Here is a 20,596-nt window from a genome sequence, read left to right on the forward strand (position 1 = left end):
CCTGCCTCTCACTCTAATCGTCTTTCTACCCCCACCATTGCCATCAGCGGTCCATTCTAAATGTCGATGGCTTTATGCAAAAGTCTGTGTCGCGGCCTTTAATATTTGGTGAGCAACAAGGATAAACGATGCATTATGCGCATCATGCGAGAAACAGAACGCACCCTAGTCAATCACAGTCATTCCATTCTTCAAAGGAATAATGCGGGATCTACAATAGAAGTCGTAGCAGTCGTAGGGTCTTAAGTCGTAGAAAATTGACCAATCATAGTCGATTATTCTTCTCGTATTCTACTGTGATTGGTTAATTTTCTACGACTTCAGACTCTATGACCTTTGCTACACGGCACGCTTAATCGGGTTTAATAACATCCGTAGTTATGAAATTGGCCAATCATAGCTTTTCCTCGGGAGAATGGAATGATTGTGATTGGCCAGTTTCATAACTACGGATGTTATTAAACAAAGTGCGTATATACAGGGTGTAGACAAAATTCCGGACCCCTTATCCCGGATCTATAATAGATGTTTTAAGACTTAAGCCATAAGAAATTGACCAATTACAGTCGAATCCGAGAAGAATAAGCGACCGTGATTCGCCCATTTCTTATGGCTTAAGGCTTAAAACCCTATTGTAGATCCGGGGTAATTGGTCAATTTCTTACGGCTTAAGGTTTAAAATACCTATTGTAGATCCAGACTTATGACTGCTACGACTTCTATTGTAGACCCCACATTATATATTTTAAGCGCATAGTAATCTTAAGGCTATATCCACACAAACTTGCATATCCGCATAAACGTATGCATAAAGAAAATTATTCAATCTCTTTTTACGTGCAACTTTGTAAGAAAAATGCGATTGGATAATTGTCTTTATACATACGTTTATGCGGCTATGCAAGTTTGTGTGGATATACCATAATTCTCGGCAGCCAATAACAGAATGTTCTTGTTAGGAACGACTTTCTATTCCCTAGAAAATGAATCTTTTGATTGGATAGCGAATCATGTCGAAAATAGAATTTCCTTAGACGAGATTTGCTGAGCTTTCTGCACTTTTTGCCTTTCTCCTTTTGTCTCTCTTTCCTACTCACACATACATCTATCTTATTTTAAGTGCAGAAGAGAAAACGTCATCGTGCAGCTGCAAACAGCAAACGGAGCAAATCTGTATATTGAATCTTCACTTCAATCTAGCCGGAATGAGAAAGTAGGGATAGTTGTAGGCGTGTTATCACGCATATCATACACGAATCAACCTATCCCACGTAGTGCATCCGTGGCCCTGTTCTTCACGTTTCTCTCGTATATATCATGCACGCTTTTGCGTACGTATACGCATACGTACAAATGTCATATAACTCGCCACGGACGACGGCAGTGACGGTACGTACATAAGAAGAAACCAGAAGAAACGGTAGACAGTCCGGAACCCTAAAATATTGTCACGTTCACGGGAACAAGACTGTGTTTTTCATACGTGCGTATTACTCCATTTTATTATAGTTATCGTTCTCTTTCAATTAAGATACTCGAGATTCTCAAAAACACGTAATCTCGTGATACGTGCAATATTGTTTTGTATCAGATCGAATCATCAGATGTTTACGTTTCCCGCAGCACGTAGGCGCACTGATGTGATTTGAAAGCAACGGGGTTTCAGCAGTGTGATTTGCGCTGTCTTTTTTATCACGATTTGATTAATGTTGCGACAAGCCGGTCGCATTAGCGACTTTTCCTGAAATGAATGTTGAAACTGAAGGAAGAATGTTCTATCGACTGCTCCTAGCAATTTTGCTCTTCCACCTGCAAGTAGGCGGGAATTATTTTGGAAGTAATTCTAAGAAAGATGATCAATGTTTCTGCAAGGTATTCAATATTATTCTTAATGTTATTTCCTAAGATTCGAATTTATTTTGTTTTTTCTTGTTTTTACATTTATTTGCAGTTTTAAAGATGGTATTATCATCTTTAAATCATACATTTATTTTTCTAGTAAAATAAAACTAATTATGTCCTTATAGGAATATCTTAATGTAATTAAAAATGGTTATATATTTATAAATACTATATTTATTATGTGTAGATTATGTTATTATGTTTATTATATAGAAAATTAAACAAAATTACAGCTGAAAGGGTCTATAGATGACTGTACATGCAATGTTGATACTGTGGATTATTTCAATAATATGAGAATATATCCGAGAATTCAAAGTCTTCTAGTCAGAGATTATTTTAGATTTTATAAAGTAAACTTAAAACAGGATTGTCCATTTTGGGCCGATGATAGCAAATGTGCTATACGTTACTGTCACGTGCTACCCTGCCAAGATGTAAGCATTTTTTGTATTAAATACTATTTTAAATAAATATCAGAGTTCTTTTTATTTTCTGTAATTTGTCGCAGGACGATATCCCTGAAGGTTTAAAGGGAGATATTCCAAGAGATATTCATCTTAATGAAAGTCCAGTAGATAAATACAGAGCCAATACACAGATTAATGACTGCAGGCACAGTGCAAAAGATCATAATATGGAGCTTGGTTATTTGAACACCACAATTAGGTAATTAATAAGATATATATTGATGTACAAATAAAAAATTAAAGCTAAAGCGTAAATTTGATTATAGTTCAGAAAACTACAAAGAATTTGAACGATGGCAACAGCATGATGATGCTCAAGATAATTTCTGTGTAAAAGAATCTAGCCCTGGAGAATATGTGGATCTTTTACTTAATCCTGAAAGATATACAGGATACAAGGGAGCCAGTGCACATAGAATATGGCGATGTATTTACATGGAAAATTGTTTTAGGTACATGACTATGTTATACCAAATATGTTATTTATATTTATTTTATTGTATTCATTTTATTCGAGTCTATATATGTCATATTATTTTTTTCATAGGCCTGAAAATTCACCTCACATTTTTATACAATCTTCTAAGATGAATGGTAAGTTCTGCACTGCAAATCCATTCTTAAATCCGTTTTCCATATAAACCTATAGAATAAGTCATATTTTTTCATACAATTCATAGATTTTTACTTATGCCTATTTCAGTTGCAGCTTAAACATATTTTTGAAATTTACATAAAATATGATTTTAAATTATTTTGAACAATAATACTAAAAAATTGAATATAATCATATTAATATAATTATAATTATAGTTAACATTAAACCCCAAACATTATTACATAAATTATTATTCTTTATTCTTAACATAAATATATTGTTTCAGGAATGTGTTTAGAAAAACGAGTTTTTTACCGAGTTATATCCGGTTTACACACCAGTATCAACATACATTTATGTTCAAAATATTTGTTGGTTTTGCAAGATAGTTTACAAGTATCACCTGACAATCAATGGGGTCCTAATTTGGATGAGTTACAAAGAAGATTTTCTCCTGAAACAACAGGTGGTGAAGGTCCAAATTGGCTAAAAAATCTATATTTTACGTATTTACTTCAGTTGAGAGCTCTAGCCAAAGCTGCACCTTATTTAGAAAGAGAGGAATATTATACAGGTAATGAAGTGGAAGATGAAGATACAAGATTGGCCATGAACGACATACTGAATGTTGTTAAGTAAGTATTTTATAATATTTTTTACAATACATATGAAATAATTATAAATTGTTTATGCAATTTGTGTATTTTAGATTATTCCCGGTACATTTTAACGAATCAGTTATGTTTACCGGTGGAGCAGAGGCACAAGTGTTAAAAGAAGAATTTAGACAACATTTTATAAATATTTCACGTATTATGGATTGCGTAGGATGTGACAAATGTAAGCTATGGGGTAAATTGCAAATCCATGGCCTGGGCACTGCATTAAAGATATTATTCTCAGGAAAATTTGATAAATGGGAATCAACACTTAATAACCTTAATCGAAAGTTATTCTTTTTGGAAAGGAGTGAAATTGTTGCTTTGGTGAATGCTTTCGGAAGGTAGATACTTTATTTCTAATTTTTATATAGAAAAGCAGAAAGTCTCTAATTTGTTAATAATAATGAATTTTTGCAGGTTATCAGAAAGTATTTTCGAACTAGACAGATTTCGCAGGATGATGAGATAACGTATTATCTATTTGTAATTTAGAGATTCTTCAGTACCACTACGAAACATCACGTAAATGCATCACATCGCTTAGATTTTCTAAGTAACCTTTTAAGTGCTCTCCCTACTTGTAGATCGCAGATTTTAATATATCTGACTTAATTAAGTGTTCGTTTGTATCAATAATTTTCACGTTGCACTTTTAAATTAAATAAATATAATTATATATTTATATATTATACATTATAATTAGATAGATCTCATTCTATATTTTATATAAAATTTTATACAAGTATTCTTTTTAAGCAATAAGGACGAAAAATATGTTAGTCCATTGGAATAATCCAATTATTTGAATATAAAACTTTCGAAGCTATGTAAACGTCAGTTTAATTGTCAACTGCAATTAAATTTTGACTTTAATTAATTGTAATTATCTCTTCCGATATTATAGGAAAACTGTATATACATGCACATACTCATAAATATGGATAATGTAGAATAATATAAGGATTGATTGCACCAGTGTTTACTCATGCAAATAATTTTAATAAGTTTTCTTCCTACATATTGAATTATAATTATATAACGTAAACAAAACTGAGAATTATTAATTAAGCTTAAAGAGAAAAGGTTGTTAGTAAACGAGTGATTATCATAGATGTATTTATCTTTTAAGACTGGCGTCCGAATTGATATTTTCTTCCGATTTGTATTATAGCTTTCCAACTCCGTCTGTGATAAATATTTTATCTAAGGCAACTATTTATAGTTTAAATTTATGTACATTATGCTTTGAAGTTGGGGTTTTATTTATACAATACATATTTTTATAATCAATGGGATATAAAGTCTTACTTATAAGAGTGATTCATTATTTACAAAGACATAGAATGTCATAGAATTACTATATACAAATATATAAACACTTAATATAAAAATAATATCATTTTCGATATGTATATATGTATGGCTTGTGTGCAATAATCTGGATTGTACTTGCGATTTTTTGCATATATGTAACATTTTTATTCATATTATTAGAAAGAAGCTTGATATGGTATATAAACCTTTTACAAGAATGGTATAAAACGTAGTCACATATAAATGAAGAAAGAGAAAAATAAATTTGGATACAACATTAACAAAAAAAGGTATTTTAATAAAATTTCTCAATTTTTTTAAATCCAATCTCACGTTCTCTCCAGGAATTAGGATAACCTGAAAATCTCACGTTCTCTCCAGGAATTAGGATAACCTGAAACTATGAATTTGAATTTTAGTGATTAAATTCTTGATGTTATAAAATATATGACTCGCTAAAAATAGTAATAAAATCTATTTTAAAAGAGTACAAAATTAGAGACAAACTTAATTTACTGTGTATTAAAAAATATATTTTAATAATTCCGATTTTTCTAGAATATCGAAAAAAAAAAACGTACCCTAATTGTATCGCCTAATCTTTTATCTAATTGGAATGAGAGAATTCATATAAACAGTTATTTTCAAACGTTACTTAATTATAAAACAAAATAATATAAGTTTAACATTTATAAGTTTAAAGTTATTCAAGACCTTCAAGACATGCTATCTAACTTCTACATCAGATAAGAAGATGGTAAGAGCTTTCCACTTATGAACAAATTGATTTGCATTAAATCGATGCAAGGGTCATTAAAATCTTCCTTTTACTATGGATTTCTAATCCACACATACACATACAATTAGGACAAAATACCGGTTTAGCTATTAAATCGTATGAATGAGAGAGAGAGACAAGCATTTACACGCTTAGAACGAAACGCACGCGCGCTGTCATTCTTGGTGAATTTGATCAGTGTTGATCAGTGCGTGTTCCAGTCGGCAGACGTCAAGTGATGTTATGCGGTACTACAAGGACCTGAAGCTCAACGTGTTTCTCCCACGCGTTGAACATGAGTCACAGCGTCGTCCGCGACGTCCATCGCTCAACAATCGCCGGCAATAACACGGGTGTGTCCATTGAATTGGTCGCGCTCCGATACGATGCGATCAAGTGTGCCAGTCGCCGCCTCGTCGTAGGGTAAGTGTGTCGGCGCTCGTCGCGGGTATCAGGCCACGTACGTATAACGTACGTATAATAATACCTACGCACGCCGCGCCGGTATGCACGGCCGACCAGCCGCGGCAGCCGCCACGATGACTACGGCGACGACGGCGGCTGGCATTCCGCATGACAAGAACGTCGCCTGCAACGGCAAGGACGACATACGGGTGGTAACGCAGCCTACCATCAGGAGCGGACTCAGGGTGTACAAAATCGTGGTGCTGGGCGACGGCGGTGTTGGCAAATCAGGTATCCGTTGTTTGATTCATTCATTGGAGTAATGTTTCATCAAACGTTTGAGTGTGCATACTCTACTATAATTACATGTCTTGTTTTCAGCTGTTACTTTGCAGTTTGTCAGTCACAGGTTTTTAGACTATCATGACCCTACAATAGGTAAGTCGCATTCTATGCAAAGAAAATTGGAGCTCATTAATTCTCGAGTAAATCTTATAAAGAAGTAGAAAAACAATTAGATATTAATCAACTAATGTATAGAGTCTGAGAGATTAAACATCTAATTTGAGTTGTCAAGATCAATGCACAAACGAGATAACTCTCTTTTATTCACAGAGGATTCATATCAGACACAAGTAGTCATCGATGGCGAAGCGGCTCTCCTGGATATTTTAGACACAGCTGGACAGGTTCGAGACTTGTATATTACAATAATCATTACATTGACAAGTGTTCTCTTCATGCATTCTCCTTTCTCGTATACTAACGGAAATGGATCCTGACTCTATATACTGTTGTATACAGGTGGAATTCACAGCAATGCGAGAGCAATATATGAGATGCGGCGAAGGTTTCATGATATGTTACTCGGTAACAGATAGACATAGTTTCCAAGAGACAATGGAGTACAGAAAACTAATATCACGTGTTCGCGCCAACGAGAATATTCCTCTGGTGATAGTTGGCAATAAGTTTGATCTACAACATCATCGAAAGGTGCAGCAGATGCTCTCGAGTTGACCATATCAGAAATCGTGAATACATACGGCATTCAAGAACAATGAAATATTGATTTCTTGCATTCTCTCATTGAACTTGTCGCTTATTTTAGGTAACCACGGAGGAAGGCAAGGCATTGGCGGAAGAACTCGGTTGTCCGTTTTACGAGACATCCGCCGCTCTCAGACAATTCATAGACGATGCATTTTTCTCGCTGATCAGGCAAATTCGTACTAAGGAGAGGTCCCGCAGACGCAGCCGATGGTGGCGAATTCGCTCGATCTTTGCCTTTATTTTCCGACGGAGGAGACATGCTTCTCATCATACTGCGTAAAACTGATTTTTGATAATGAGTTCTTCAAAGATCGTTGTCGAGAATCAACAAACGATAGTAATGACGGGAATAATATCATAGCAAGCCACAACGAAATAGATATTGCCCATAACTTTAATTTACGCGATATATAGTTACCCTTATTTAGAGACTGACAATTCATTAACATTTCACTGCCTTATCGTTGACCCTAGTATGTATTAAGTGTATACAGAAGTTTTAGTCTTTTTTTCACACAATGTTTTGGTATAATTATTTTAAATTCAAATAATTTATCGCCTTTTCATCTGCTTGTAAGACTGATATTGAATTATCTGAAACGCCATATTTTATAATTTAATGATTCACATAATCTCACAAAATAACAGTGAACACAATGAATAACGAAAAGCTTTAAATTCAATATTACATTCGGTATGAATTCCAGTAAAAAAGCGTTGCTAAAGCATGTGAATCAATTTACTTCTTGACGAAGGTATTCTGTTTTATATAATATCGTTTTTGTTATTTTGAAAATAATTTTGATATATATATATATATATATATATATATATATATATCAAAATTATTATTTTAAAAAAAAATATATATATACATATATGATTAAAGCCCTTTTGTATATCTGATAAGATATAAAAAGTGTGTTCCATTAAGGACTTCTTAAATCGGATGAAACCGATAATGCTATATAAATGCTATATTATTGCCAATTACTTAAATGATTTGATCGAAAAAAACAGAAGAAAAGTACTTATATTATATATAAATAAAGTAAAAATTAAAAAAAGACTAAAACTTCTGCATATATCTAATATTTTGAATGCAGAGCAAAGTAAAATTGTCAAATAAGCTGGAACGCACACTTTGTATTCATCTTAGACTTGAGATCTCGAATTACTCATTCGTGCTGCTCAATTAAAGAAATATAGAGCATGATACATAATAGATTCATACTTTCTGTAGAGAATATAATAGCACATATTGTGACTTCCAGTTTTCTATAATGACGATTTCTCTCTATCTCGAAGGCTGTTAATGTTTATTTAAGTTAGGTTTTACAAACGTCAGTGGCGATAAACAAAAAACCTAAGGCAACTAATTTTGTATAAGTAAATATTTCATAAATATCTAACGAATCACTTTTTTGATAGCTATAGACACGTTACGACACATTTAAATTTTATTTTATTAAGTAACATACGCGACCAAAGAAAAGTATATGAAATGTTAATGCAAAGCAAAAGTGATTCTTAGCGAAGAAAAATAAAAATCCAAGATATAAGAGCTTTATATAAAAACTTTACAAGATAAATAGCTGCAATTAAAAAAAATGTATAAAATTGAATTTTATTTATTTTAATTTAATTCAATGTAAATATTAAGATTATGCTGCTACAAATTATGAAAGCTTATAAAAGTTGCAGTAAATTGCAAGGTTTAGGATTGTTATATATATTTAGTATTATTAATTATTATCAACAACACATAAATTACGTGATCTCTAAAATGTCTCGAAAAAACATTTCTTTATTAAAACATATGAATATGTCTATTGTAGACATAAATAATTGAACTGGCAATAAATAAATATATTATTTCTATACAGGCACGAAAGCTCAGAAAAAAATATTTAAGCATTAAAATAATCAGAGTTTATATATATATATATATATATATGTGGTATAAATTATATTCCAGTTCAAAGAGCATTCGAGTGCAGTTTAATATTTACAATAAATATTCTGATTAAATGCAGCTCATCAAATATACGTATATATATATAATATATTTATGTAATTTTTAAAAATCAATCTAACCAGTCATTAATTATTCTTTAGTTTAATTTAGTCATAAACTGGTGTGAAATTTATAGTAGCTTTGGAAAGAAAGTCATTAATATATACACATACAAATATAGCAATCATTTAGATATAATCCATATAGTTATTATCTAGTCATTACTTAATTTTTACTAGTCACTTCGTCATTTTGTATTTTGTTGTAATATATTGACATATTATCATTATAAATAACCATCGATTAACGCACAATTTTCCATTGTAATTCTCAAATTTGTTGTTATGTATTATGATTGGTATGACAGCTAGTATATACCGTGAATGTATATATGTATTATTTTATATATATATATATATATATATAAAACATTACATATTGTTAAATGAAGAAATATTAGATTTGTATAATATTCGTTTAATATTATGTTTGTATAATTTAACATTTTCTATGTTTAATGGCAGTTATTGCAAATTATTGCAAGCACATATACACATAATATATCATAAATATTATGTTATTAATATGTACTAATAATTTATTTTAAAGTCATAGCAGCAGATGTGACTCTATTTGTAGCAGCAAATACAAGTATTATTGACAGCATTTATGATGATGAGTTTGCAATATATAATTGGTATAAAGAATGATTATATTGATTAAAATAAACGTACCAATATGCACATACTCACTAACCCACAGACACACACGCGTGCGCGCGCGCGTATGTATTTGTGTGTATTGCATGTTTCGAGAAACTTACACAATCTGTGCGGCATTGAAACATAGAATATTCGTGCGTTCATATCAATAAAAAGGAATATCATAATTATTGTCTTAGAATTAAAAGCATGAAAAACAGAAGTAACTGTTAATGAGATAAAGTAACTATGGCCATCGTAGTATCATTATGTCGTCTTATCATCACTATATATATATTACTATATATAAAAGAAAAAAAGTAGGAAAGATAAGTAACATTATTACGTTGTATATCACGACATTTATTAATTAGCTGTTAGAGAGATTAAGCCTCATACGTAATACGACATAAATTATGGATCTCGTACACGATAAGAGAACATAATGGAAAATAAAGTAGTGAGAGACAGGCATGTAGAGAACAATAATTTATAATTTACGAGGACAATATGATAATCAACGATCACTTTGACGTTATATTTTTATTTCATTTTTACATACAAAAATTTAATAATATGTAAAATATTGAGAAAGAGAAACTGCAGACTAACACATGTAATTTTTTATGCAATAGATGATAAACTTGATGCTATACTACACAATGATACATATAAACATCGCATAAGTATAAATCGTAGAAATTTTGCAATAATATCGTGAAATTTTATGTAAGCTGAATATATTTTGGATATATGCTAACAAGGATATATAAAACTAATATATATTTTGCATCATGGATATAAAATAATTGTTTTAAGATATAAGATATAAGGAATGTAAAGAAATGCAATTTTAAAATAATTAATACCATGCCTAATTTTCATTATTAAAAATTTGTCATAAACTTGAGCTGTCTTCATCTTTAATAAAAACCGTAACAATATTTTTTATATCGAAATTTATCATTCATTATATCTATCCAATAAGACTGCAGTAAAATTGGTAAAGAATAATTTAAACAAAGATATTTACGTAAATAAAAACTTTTCTCATCTTTATATTTTTATGTAAAACATTTACAATGTTATGCACACAATTTTACTATTTCTTTTGAGTCATACACATATAATAAAACATGCCATATAAAAAAAATTATTGCACACATTTCGTCTAAAAATTATTAGTGTAACAATTATTGGCATTCATTTTCAGATCTTTCAATGATCACAGTATTCGCTCACTACATAGAGATTTCACATATGGCCTCAAACATATGTATATAAAAAAAATGACTAATTTTGGCACATTCATACATTACTTACAATTAGTAATTTCATCTTCAGTATTATAGAAAAAAATTATTTAAAAAGTACATACTTTTAAGATAACAACATATAAAAAATATTTGTACCATAAACAATTAAATGTGCATTAAATGTGCGTACGATACAATTAAGCACAATATTTTATACAATGCATAGTCAAAAGTTTATAATCCACGATGTGAATCAGAATATCACTTAATTTATGTATATATATTTTAAACTAAGTATCTCGCGTTTTGCAAGACTGCATTGTTTATTTCTAAGTTATATTGCGTGATACTGATATAATTTTGCCTCCAGATTTCTTTGTGGCAACTTGCGTTTTATCATCTTCTTCATAATTGTCTGGAAGTAGCGCAGTTTCCTCTGTGTTTTGTATGTCATCTCCATTGTTATCTACATAAATGATAAAAAAATAAAAGAAATTTTATTGTAGGTTTATTGTCCCTTTCACAAATTTTTTAATCCAGATTTCTACGTCGAATTGAAAAAAAAAATATAAGAATATATAATAACAATAAAATAAAAAGAATGAGAGTCTAATTGAGACTTTATAAAAGGTAAATTAAGAACAAGATGAATGTGAACATTATGAGACATTACTTTTACAATTTACAGCACTTCAGAAAGATAAAAATTAAATATATGCAGTAATCGCTATTTTTAAAATTTTAATTACCACGTGCACGATTTTCAGGATCTTCAAAAATGTTGACAACTGGATTATCCTGCTCTGCGGAATTATTCGTCGAGTCATTCATGGCTTGTTTTGATTCCGTTTCAACTGAAAGCCATGTAAGCTAAATTACTATACTAAAGTAAAAAATTCATATGTCTCTGAAAAATTTTAATTATTGTTTGTTGTATGTTATACAGAATATATATATGACAACTGTATATAATACGAATTATTAGATACGCGTGTTAGTAATTAATAATTATATGCAACTTCCTCTGCATCAGCACTTGTAAACTCCATGCAGTTAATATAAAATATGTTAGTTTTTTTTATACCACAGTTTTCATAATAATAATATCAGTACTAAGTATCCGCAACCAATCCATTTCGCTTGATATATATAGTCTAAGCCCAGAAGCAGGAATATCTTGCTGATTACACATGTTTAGATAGTTTTCTCATACTACTGAGAAACTTGTTTTATGCTTGATATTTTTAGAGAGTTAAAAATGTTTTATAGTTTATCACATTTTTTTATTATTTGGCATATTTCTATAAATACAAACAAAAATTTGTAATGCACATTTTTTTAATGATTTATACCATTTAATCATAAAATCCTATTAATAAATACAATATTACAACAAGCTGTAAATAAATCGCAAAATATTCTAAAAATATTCACAAACTTAATAATTATCATAACTTAGTTATAAATTATAAACAATCTTATTTCATCCCATTCTATATACAGATTTACTTTTATAATAAAGTACATACTTTATTTTTTTTAATTATGCTTAGAAAAAAATAATATATTTATTGTTAAAACAATTAAAATACAATTCTTATAGAAAAATAAATTATTGCATCTATTAACTCAGAAATTGTACTCGTGTGACTGTGCGATTCTCAGTCTATAAACTGTATAAATTTTTATAAGTATATAAATATTTTGTACTATTCTATTGTAATATATACAAAATTAGTCTTCATAAACCTAACGTAAAGCCTAAGAAAGTTGACTATTACATTTTTATTCTATAAAGACACGATTTTGTGTTACAATAATAAAACAGTCTTTTATGAAAATTTCAGCGTTTGATAGAGAAATAATAGTTTATATATTATTATGAATAAAAACCCAAAGGGCCAAGAATGATCCATAATTAGAAGCGATATATACTCTATTCAACGAGAGATTTACTATCTTTCGCTAATAGGAAGCAGTGTAACAGGCAAAATAGGGATGTTAAGAATGTTAAGATTATTTCACCCATTCAATTTTCTAAACGTATCTTATTTTCGTATATAAAACAGGCTACATCTTCACTTTGCCTGCTATACTGCCTCCTATGCACGAAGGACAGTAAATCTCTCGTTGAAGAATATATAGTGAGTTTGTTTTTTTAATAGAGCCGTGGTGAAAATATTTCGCTGAAATTATTTTTACGTTTTGGAACGTTCAAAATTTTTCTGAAATGCTGAAATTTCGCTGAAGTATTCCAAAAAAAATTTTAGCGAAATTTTTTCATCAGGGAAAGCTTTAGAGAGAGAGTGAGAGAGACAGTCACAGATACATGAAAATGTGAATTATGTACAAATCTACTGCAAACTTTTAATTTCATGTTTGTGGCATTCTCTCGCCTCGAGGACGGAGAAAGGTATCACTACCTTTCTTCAACATAGTCACTGAGAAACGAGGAATTTGGCGCACAGCACCAGGTGGGTTGCTTGGTAGGATCGGAAATCCGTGGAACTTCAAACCTCGCTGACCAGCTACGGATACTCTTACAGCAGACTCCGGTACAGGATGCAACTGAGACTTGTTAATGACCACTGTCGTTGCTAGATCAGCAAATCCCGACAATATCTTATAATGCTGAGTCAGTAAAAAATGTGCAAAGGGGAACGAGCTTATAGTCGCATTAATTCTTGCGTGAGCAGCCCAATCGGAGTTAGAACTTAATGGGGATATTTGACGAGATTAAAAAAAAAAAGAAAAATAAAAGATACTTTTTCTCGTTGTTGAAGCAGGGAGTGCAATTAGTAATCTAAATTAGCAATATCTCCATTCGTACAATTATACTAGTAATATATTGTAGATATTTCTCGTATTAAATAAACTTATATAAAATTCTTATGTTAAATAAACTACTTAAAACAAATTAATTTCAATAAACATTCAGTTATAAAAATGCGGTTATTTATAATAGGAAATGTAAATTTTGGAGCATATGTCAAACAAAATTCGTGATAGAGATAGCTATAACTTACGTGACTCAAGATTTGGAGTCTCCTTCTTCTCAGGTGGCGAATTGCAACCAAGTTTGAGTTGATCTATTTCTCCTTTCAGCTATAAAATCACCATCAATTTGATTACACTTTTCAACCATATTTAACTTTACATTAGTATCTACTATATTAAATAAAATGTTTATACCCTATCTACTTCTTCTTGAAGTTTCTTATTCTCATCTCGCTTTACATCTAATTGAGTATTAATTGTATCTTTTTCTAATCTCAATGTTTCTAATGTTGCAGTTTTTGTGGCGTCCAGTTTGTTTAGAGAGTCTAGCTCACTTTTACACATAGTAACTGAATCTTCGAGTTCCTCATTTTTCTTTTTAAAATCCATCTGCTGCTCCAAACGGACGTGCAAGGAAGCCAACTCATCTTCCGTGTGCTTAAACCTTTGTTCCAAGTTACCACGCAACGTTACGCACTGATCTCTTTCTTCAGCACTAAAAGGAAGATTTAATTTCTTCGTTAGAATGAGATTTGAAATTGCGTTAAACATTTTTATATACTGTAATAAATAATAATCTGAAAAAAGAATTTGGCAATGGTTGATGATATTATTATGTACCGTGCATGGTGCAAGTATAAGCCACAAGCAAAAATTTTCATGAAAAACAAATTCACATTTGTTGCCTAACAAATTATATGACAATCATAATCTAGAAAGAGTAGAAACTCGCAATGTTTCCGCAACAATCTGACATGAATATTTCAAGCAGCTAGCTACCTTCATTATAAACATTTCAACGGCATAGTAACATAACTCTTTGGTAACCACAATTACCACAACTAAATTATATACACCAATGACTGTCATTCATTGCAGAGACAGTGGTTAACAAAATTCCAAGTGCGTAGTAAAATTTTACTTGATGCAACCAGGGATATTATCATTGCAGTTTAAGCTCACCTTATTTTAAGCTGTTCGTTCAGATCGTCGATCTGCCTGATGAGCTCCAGATTCTCGGAAGACAGAGTCCACCAGCTGCAGACGAGCATAAGACACGCCAGCAGGAGTCCTCCGACTAGGAGGGGCGGGCATCTGCCTCCGCCGACTCTCATACTGTCGATTCCCATCACTCTTGCTTTCGTGTCGTACGCCGGCTCCCGCTCAACGGAACATATGCCACCTTATCGGCGCGATTTGTCTCTGCAAACAACCTACGTGTCACGCGCGCTTTTTGCGAAACGTGATCCGCGCGTAACCCCACTCCGTGGAATGCAATACTTGTCGAGCGACAAGGCAAATTCCACGTTGATGTCGTCGTCGATGCACGCACGCTACGCTTCGCCTCTCTCAGAAACAGTTTCGCGTGATAGCCATTTAAAAATCGCGTATTTTAGGCACTTTATGGGGGCGTGCACTGATATACGCTGCCGGCACCGGCAGCGATATGACGCGACGCCAGAATCCAGATGACAGCGTTTTCCGATCCTTTCTGCGGAGTGCGGACACATGTGTATACAGGGTGTCCCAAAAAGAATGCGCGTTAAAAATATACAATTACTTTACCGATCCGAGATTCTATTTTCTCTTCGAGTACTCGATCGAATAATATACTTCTGTCATTATTTTTTTATATTAAATGTTGGCTAATTTTTTTATTAAACTTGAAATTTGCACGCGCGTGACTTTGTATATTATAAATTAAAGTTTTGTTATATTTTTATTAAAATAATTCAATGAAATCTCTCTTTGCTTTTAGAATTGAAAGTAATAAATATATGACGTTAGAGACGTCAAAAAAATGTTTAATGTTATTTTATTTTGTACATCTATTGTTTCTATCGGCAAAATTGACAATCGGCGACTGGAATACCTGCACTGACTGCACTGTATTTCAAATGATCGATCGATATCTCTCGCTGTCTATTCAAATCATTTTCCGGAAGTACTTGTTTATGATTATATTTACACCGCATTCTTTATTTATTTAATATCGTTAAAAAGACAAGATTCAATTTTTCTTTGTAGCTATTTTAATTTTTAATTTGACCCGGCGTTCTCATTTGTCAACACGATCACAAACTATCAGCTTTTTGTCCAATGTAAGATAGAGAAAATATGTAAGATAGGTCAGCGGTAACCTTGGGCTATGTTCAGATTCCCACCCGAGTGCCACCCAGGTATTACTCTATCCTTATTATTTACCGAATGTTAATCAAGGATAACATGACATCCGGGTGGAAATCTGAACACGTCTTTGGCGAGATAAACACACATGAGTATTTAACATAATTATATGTGGTATAAATAAAAGAAACAAATTTTTGTTCCTTGAATAATTATTGGTGTTGCTATAATAATCGTAAATAATTATAATTATAAATTTGCTTTTGAACTTAATGAAATAACTTAATGAAATACTTTCAAAAACTATTTTTAAAAATACAATAGTTAAATTTTGATACGATGCTTCGTCACAATCAGCAAATCATTTCGCTGATAGAAAATTGCAAATGAGAATTATTTTTTAAATAATTAATTGTGCTTGTCTACATTCTATAACTGTTAATAGAAAACATATAACACTTTGCATGTGATACAATCGATTTCTAGATCCTTGATGGAGATAGATTTATGGTTTGGTCATTTAAGGACGATTATCCCCTCTGTAAATGCTGAATCATCGTGCCGCATAAAATCCGTTGGATATGCATTAGTAAAAATGACCTTGCTGCTATCTTTCCTTTCACGATTCCCAACAAAATATCATATATTGATCTACCACTATTTGCAATTTAAACGACTGAAGGAATTTTAATATACACATGTATAGTACCAGATTGAATTAATTCGACGTAAAAGAAATATTAATCTATTAAAAAGTTGATCGAACGGAAGGATAAATTATCTTTTTACTTTATATATTTTTTATAAGTAAGTAGGTAATAAAAGTCATAATCAAAGTTTTTTACATGCACTAAATTATGATATTATTATAAAGAATTAATCTTTTTATGTGCTCATACATTCATATATTTAAATTAAATGTAAAATAAGAGAGAGAGAGAGAAAAAGTTAATTAATTTTTTACTTAAACAAACATCTCAAATTATGTAACTTATAATACGTACTAACACAACAATACCTTTAAATTGCAGTATCACGCTAAACAGGTCGGGATTTTAGCAGACGAGCACAGGTAAATATCTACAAATAACGCACTTATGTACAAAAACATCGCATTTATTCTGTTCTTTTAATTATATGTATATATAATATATATTTACTTAACACTGTTCCATCGAAGAGAACTCATAGCCGATCAGAGCAAACAGAATATATATCCGGTTTTGATGAAAAAAAAACCAACAGGATAGTGTCACCGGATTTACGGCACGCGATTCTTTCTAATCAACTAATTAGACACAGAGTTCAGGACAATTGAAGATCGATCGTAGATTGTGAGCACTGTGAGCAGTCCTGTCCGCCAACAGGATGAGACTGATGCGCGACTCGCCGTTTGTTCGCTCATTATCTCGACGAGCGCGATCGCAACCGGTAACACCGGTCTGATAAAACGCATTCCCGCTCGTGATGCACTGTGCAGCAGCGATCGAAACTGTTCTGACACTTATCTATACAGTAATAGAATCGCTTACTATTCATTTATGCAGTATTTCTTCTCTTATAGACTCTATTTTACACAATTTTATCAATCTACTTTTTGATTTCGTCAAATCTTAGAAAAATGGAAATTCGACGCGTATTCATAAATTTTTATCGATCATCTGACGCGAGAATAGTAATATCGTTAGTAATGTGAACCGATTAATTTATATCATCATTTTAAATAATTGTGGACTTGATTTATACTTTCTTCAACATTCGATTATTAATATTATCGTATAAAATATATTCGAATTAATAAAAGAGAACACGGCTATGTTTCCATCAATTTTAGGACTTATTTAATTTGATTTAATTTATTCATGTTTGAGTTTATTTTTTCACTCTATTTTTCTATTAATTTCGTATCTTATATAATACCTAATGTTATACAATGAATAATTTTAATAAATTATATATGTAGTTTAAATAAATCAAGCCATAATCATTATTAAAAATGAATAAATGTACGAGTACGCAATTTATTCTTTTCTTTCAAACGGAAAACGATCACTACTTTCAGAACATCTGGTATTGTTAATTTATTCATAGCGATGTACTCTGTATTGATGCTTCGTAATGCGTTAGAGTCTCTCTCTCGCGTGAAGGTTGTTTCGAAAGTGAACAAACCGAGTACACAACATTTTCTTTTATCGCCTTTTCACATTCTTTACAATACTTCTTTACAATACTCGGATATACATATATTTTTTAAAAGAGAAATAAAATATATCATAAATTTCTCTAACGGCTTTCTTGTGTTTTTTGCATCATTGCGTGTCAGACGCTGGGATCAATTAAGGATCATTTGTCGTGACCTGTATTTCTTGATTATACTGATACTTCTGGGAAACGTGAACTGGTCGTTACATCGCTCTTGTTTATCTATCGCGAGGAAGAGATCAAGTTTACTTGATCGAAATAATCGCAAGATACGTACGATAAATAACGTAAGATAATTACATTTATAACGTAATCAAGTAAATCGAATGGCAAAAATTTTAAGTAGCTTAATTTATTTTTATCTTGATTTTGAAAATACGGTTACAGATGAATTTTTCAATGATTATTGAAAGTCTACGAATTGAAACTAAATGTATTTGCTATCGACAAATTCAATTAATTTCTTCTTTTTAAATGATTTATTGTCAGTGATCGGTAGCACAAGTGCTACACACGCAATTGTGAAAATTGCGATGCATTTACAGTGAGAGTTTGCATATTGCGTTATTAAATTCGTGCGATAAAAGCGACGATATTTCCTGTCTAGACTCTGCAGTTGGAAAATATTGCACTAATCAGTTCTAAAAATAATCTGCAAATTCATGTTAGACGAACGAATAGATATTTGATGTCTCTTCCATATATCAGATGTACAAATGATTCAATGAAAAACCAATTCGTTCCTTAGGCTAACCATGCGTCTTTATTTTTTTGCTGTCAATCGCAGACCCTACTTAATGACACCGTATTAATTCAAATAAGTATAACGTAACATACATTTTAGATAGGATGAATAATTTTGTATATTCTTATATCAAGAAGGTACGAAAAACAATGTAAAAAATATTTCGAATATAGAGATTCATTTTCACTTTGAACAATAAATACAAATTTTGAATGTATAATTAAAATATTGATAAAAAAAATGTTTTCCATATGTGCATCGGGTCTGCGATTAGGCACGCTAGTTTCGTAAATATAGCGATATCCGTGTATTATCTAATGTTATTCGAAGGACTTATTTACAGTGTGATTCATTGTAAATTCTTAGAAGATGTGTACGAGAGAAAGCATTGTAATTAACAATTACAATCTTCACTTCCTTACTTGTAATTTGTTACGTATATTTAATTTTATATACGCGCTTTCTACACACATACATCTTTTTATAATTCTCTCGCACGCATCATTCCAATTTACATAGTTATAGCTTATTACAAAACGGTATAGTAGTTATATACTCATCACTATATATTGCGAAACTTTCGTCGTGTGATGTACTATTATAAATCATTTAGATACACTCACAATCAAGAGTATCTAATTTTGTCCGGCGATATATGTAGGTACATCGAACCGGAAATCCTTATCAAAAAATACAAATCCGCTTAATATCATTGCAGGTTTCATGCAGTGCAATATCATCCATTTAGCACACATTATCCACAACGCGGTAAATTATATCTATCGAAATATCATCGCAACCTTTTATTATCCTATTATATAGCGCATAATAATCACTTTCACCATAATCTTTTTATCGGTGTTTTCTAATAACCTGCGAATTTTTAAATATACGATTAAGATTTAGTATAGAAAAAGGATTTGTAGGAAAGTCATGGTCCGACGCTGACTTGGATTTTTTGGTCTCTCGTACAGCAGATTAATCAGTTCAATCAGATTGAGAATCTTTTCACTCGGTATATAAAAATAAGATAGTAAATAAATTATGTATTTGCCAATCAGTATTTTCCATCTCTAGTAAATTATAAATTGAATAAATGATTCATCACGAAAATGTCTAATTAACTTTGCTCAATTTAATACATATTGTCTTTGTGTTATTAATTACTGAATATTATTTTTTTAAATCATCATTAATATCAGTAGGAAACGTAACAATTCTATTAGTGTTTGTTCTTTCTTTTATAACAGTTCTGCTCGATTATGATTGAATAAAATGAGACAAGAATTAAATAAATATGTATGATTCGTTACTGCCAAACAAGACATTAATTCTCAAAAAGATAACACAAAATATTTTGAAGGTATCA

At 31.1% G+C, this 20,596-nt stretch overlaps 3 protein-coding genes across 6 annotated transcripts; 2 read left to right on the forward strand and 1 right to left on the reverse strand.

Annotated features, from left to right (window-relative positions):
* The first annotated feature begins 1,175 nt into the window (after positions 1–1,175).
* Ero1L (endoplasmic reticulum oxidoreductin-1-like protein) lies at positions 1,176–4,288 on the forward strand. 2 transcript variants are annotated; one of them, XM_018507344.1, is made up of 9 exons: positions 1,176–1,483; positions 1,624–1,872; positions 2,136–2,339; positions 2,414–2,571; positions 2,639–2,824; positions 2,920–2,966; positions 3,257–3,605; positions 3,680–3,973; positions 4,050–4,288. In XM_018507344.1, the coding sequence occupies exons 2-9, from the start codon at positions 1,747–1,749 to the stop codon at positions 4,099–4,101; spliced, it is 1,416 nt and encodes a 471-aa protein (XP_018362846.1). In that variant the 5' UTR covers positions 1,176–1,483; positions 1,624–1,746; the 3' UTR covers positions 4,102–4,288. The 2 variants fall into 2 exon arrangements, with proteins under 2 accessions (XP_018362846.1, XP_018362847.1); XM_018507345.1 differs by having other exon boundaries at positions 1,176–1,389.
* Positions 4,289–5,813: 1,525 nt separating this feature from the next.
* Ric (Ras-related protein interacting with calmodulin) lies at positions 5,814–7,688 on the forward strand. The gene is made up of 5 exons (XM_018507346.1): positions 5,814–6,420; positions 6,511–6,567; positions 6,745–6,818; positions 6,934–7,125; positions 7,241–7,688. Exons 1-5 carry the CDS (start codon positions 6,231–6,233, stop codon positions 7,460–7,462), a joined length of 735 nt encoding a protein of 244 aa, XP_018362848.1. The 5' UTR covers positions 5,814–6,230; the 3' UTR covers positions 7,463–7,688.
* A 3,629-nt stretch (positions 7,689–11,317) lies between these two features.
* Positions 11,318–18,236, reverse strand: LOC108761042 (uncharacterized). 3 transcript variants are annotated; one of them, XM_018507363.1, is made up of 8 exons: positions 17,441–18,236; positions 17,299–17,360; positions 15,117–15,356; positions 14,349–14,649; positions 14,183–14,261; positions 13,580–13,753; positions 11,906–12,010; positions 11,318–11,622 (listed from the first exon to the last, which is right to left on the reverse strand). In XM_018507363.1, the coding sequence occupies exons 3-8, from the start codon at positions 15,281–15,283 to the stop codon at positions 11,486–11,488; spliced, it is 963 nt and encodes a 320-aa protein (XP_018362865.1). In that variant the 5' UTR covers positions 15,284–15,356; positions 17,299–17,360; positions 17,441–18,236; the 3' UTR covers positions 11,318–11,485. The 3 variants fall into 3 exon arrangements, with proteins under 3 accessions (XP_018362865.1, XP_018362866.1, XP_018362867.1); XM_018507364.1 differs by having other exon boundaries at positions 17,299–17,374; XM_018507365.1 differs by lacking the exon at positions 13,580–13,753.
* Between the last annotated feature and the right edge of the window lie 2,360 nt (positions 18,237–20,596).

Source organism: Trachymyrmex cornetzi, unplaced genomic scaffold (genome assembly GCF_001594075.2).
Source record: "Trachymyrmex cornetzi isolate Tcor2-1 unplaced genomic scaffold, Tcor1.1 scaffold237, whole genome shotgun sequence".
NCBI classification, from domain to species: Eukaryota; Metazoa; Arthropoda; class Insecta; order Hymenoptera; family Formicidae; genus Trachymyrmex; species Trachymyrmex cornetzi.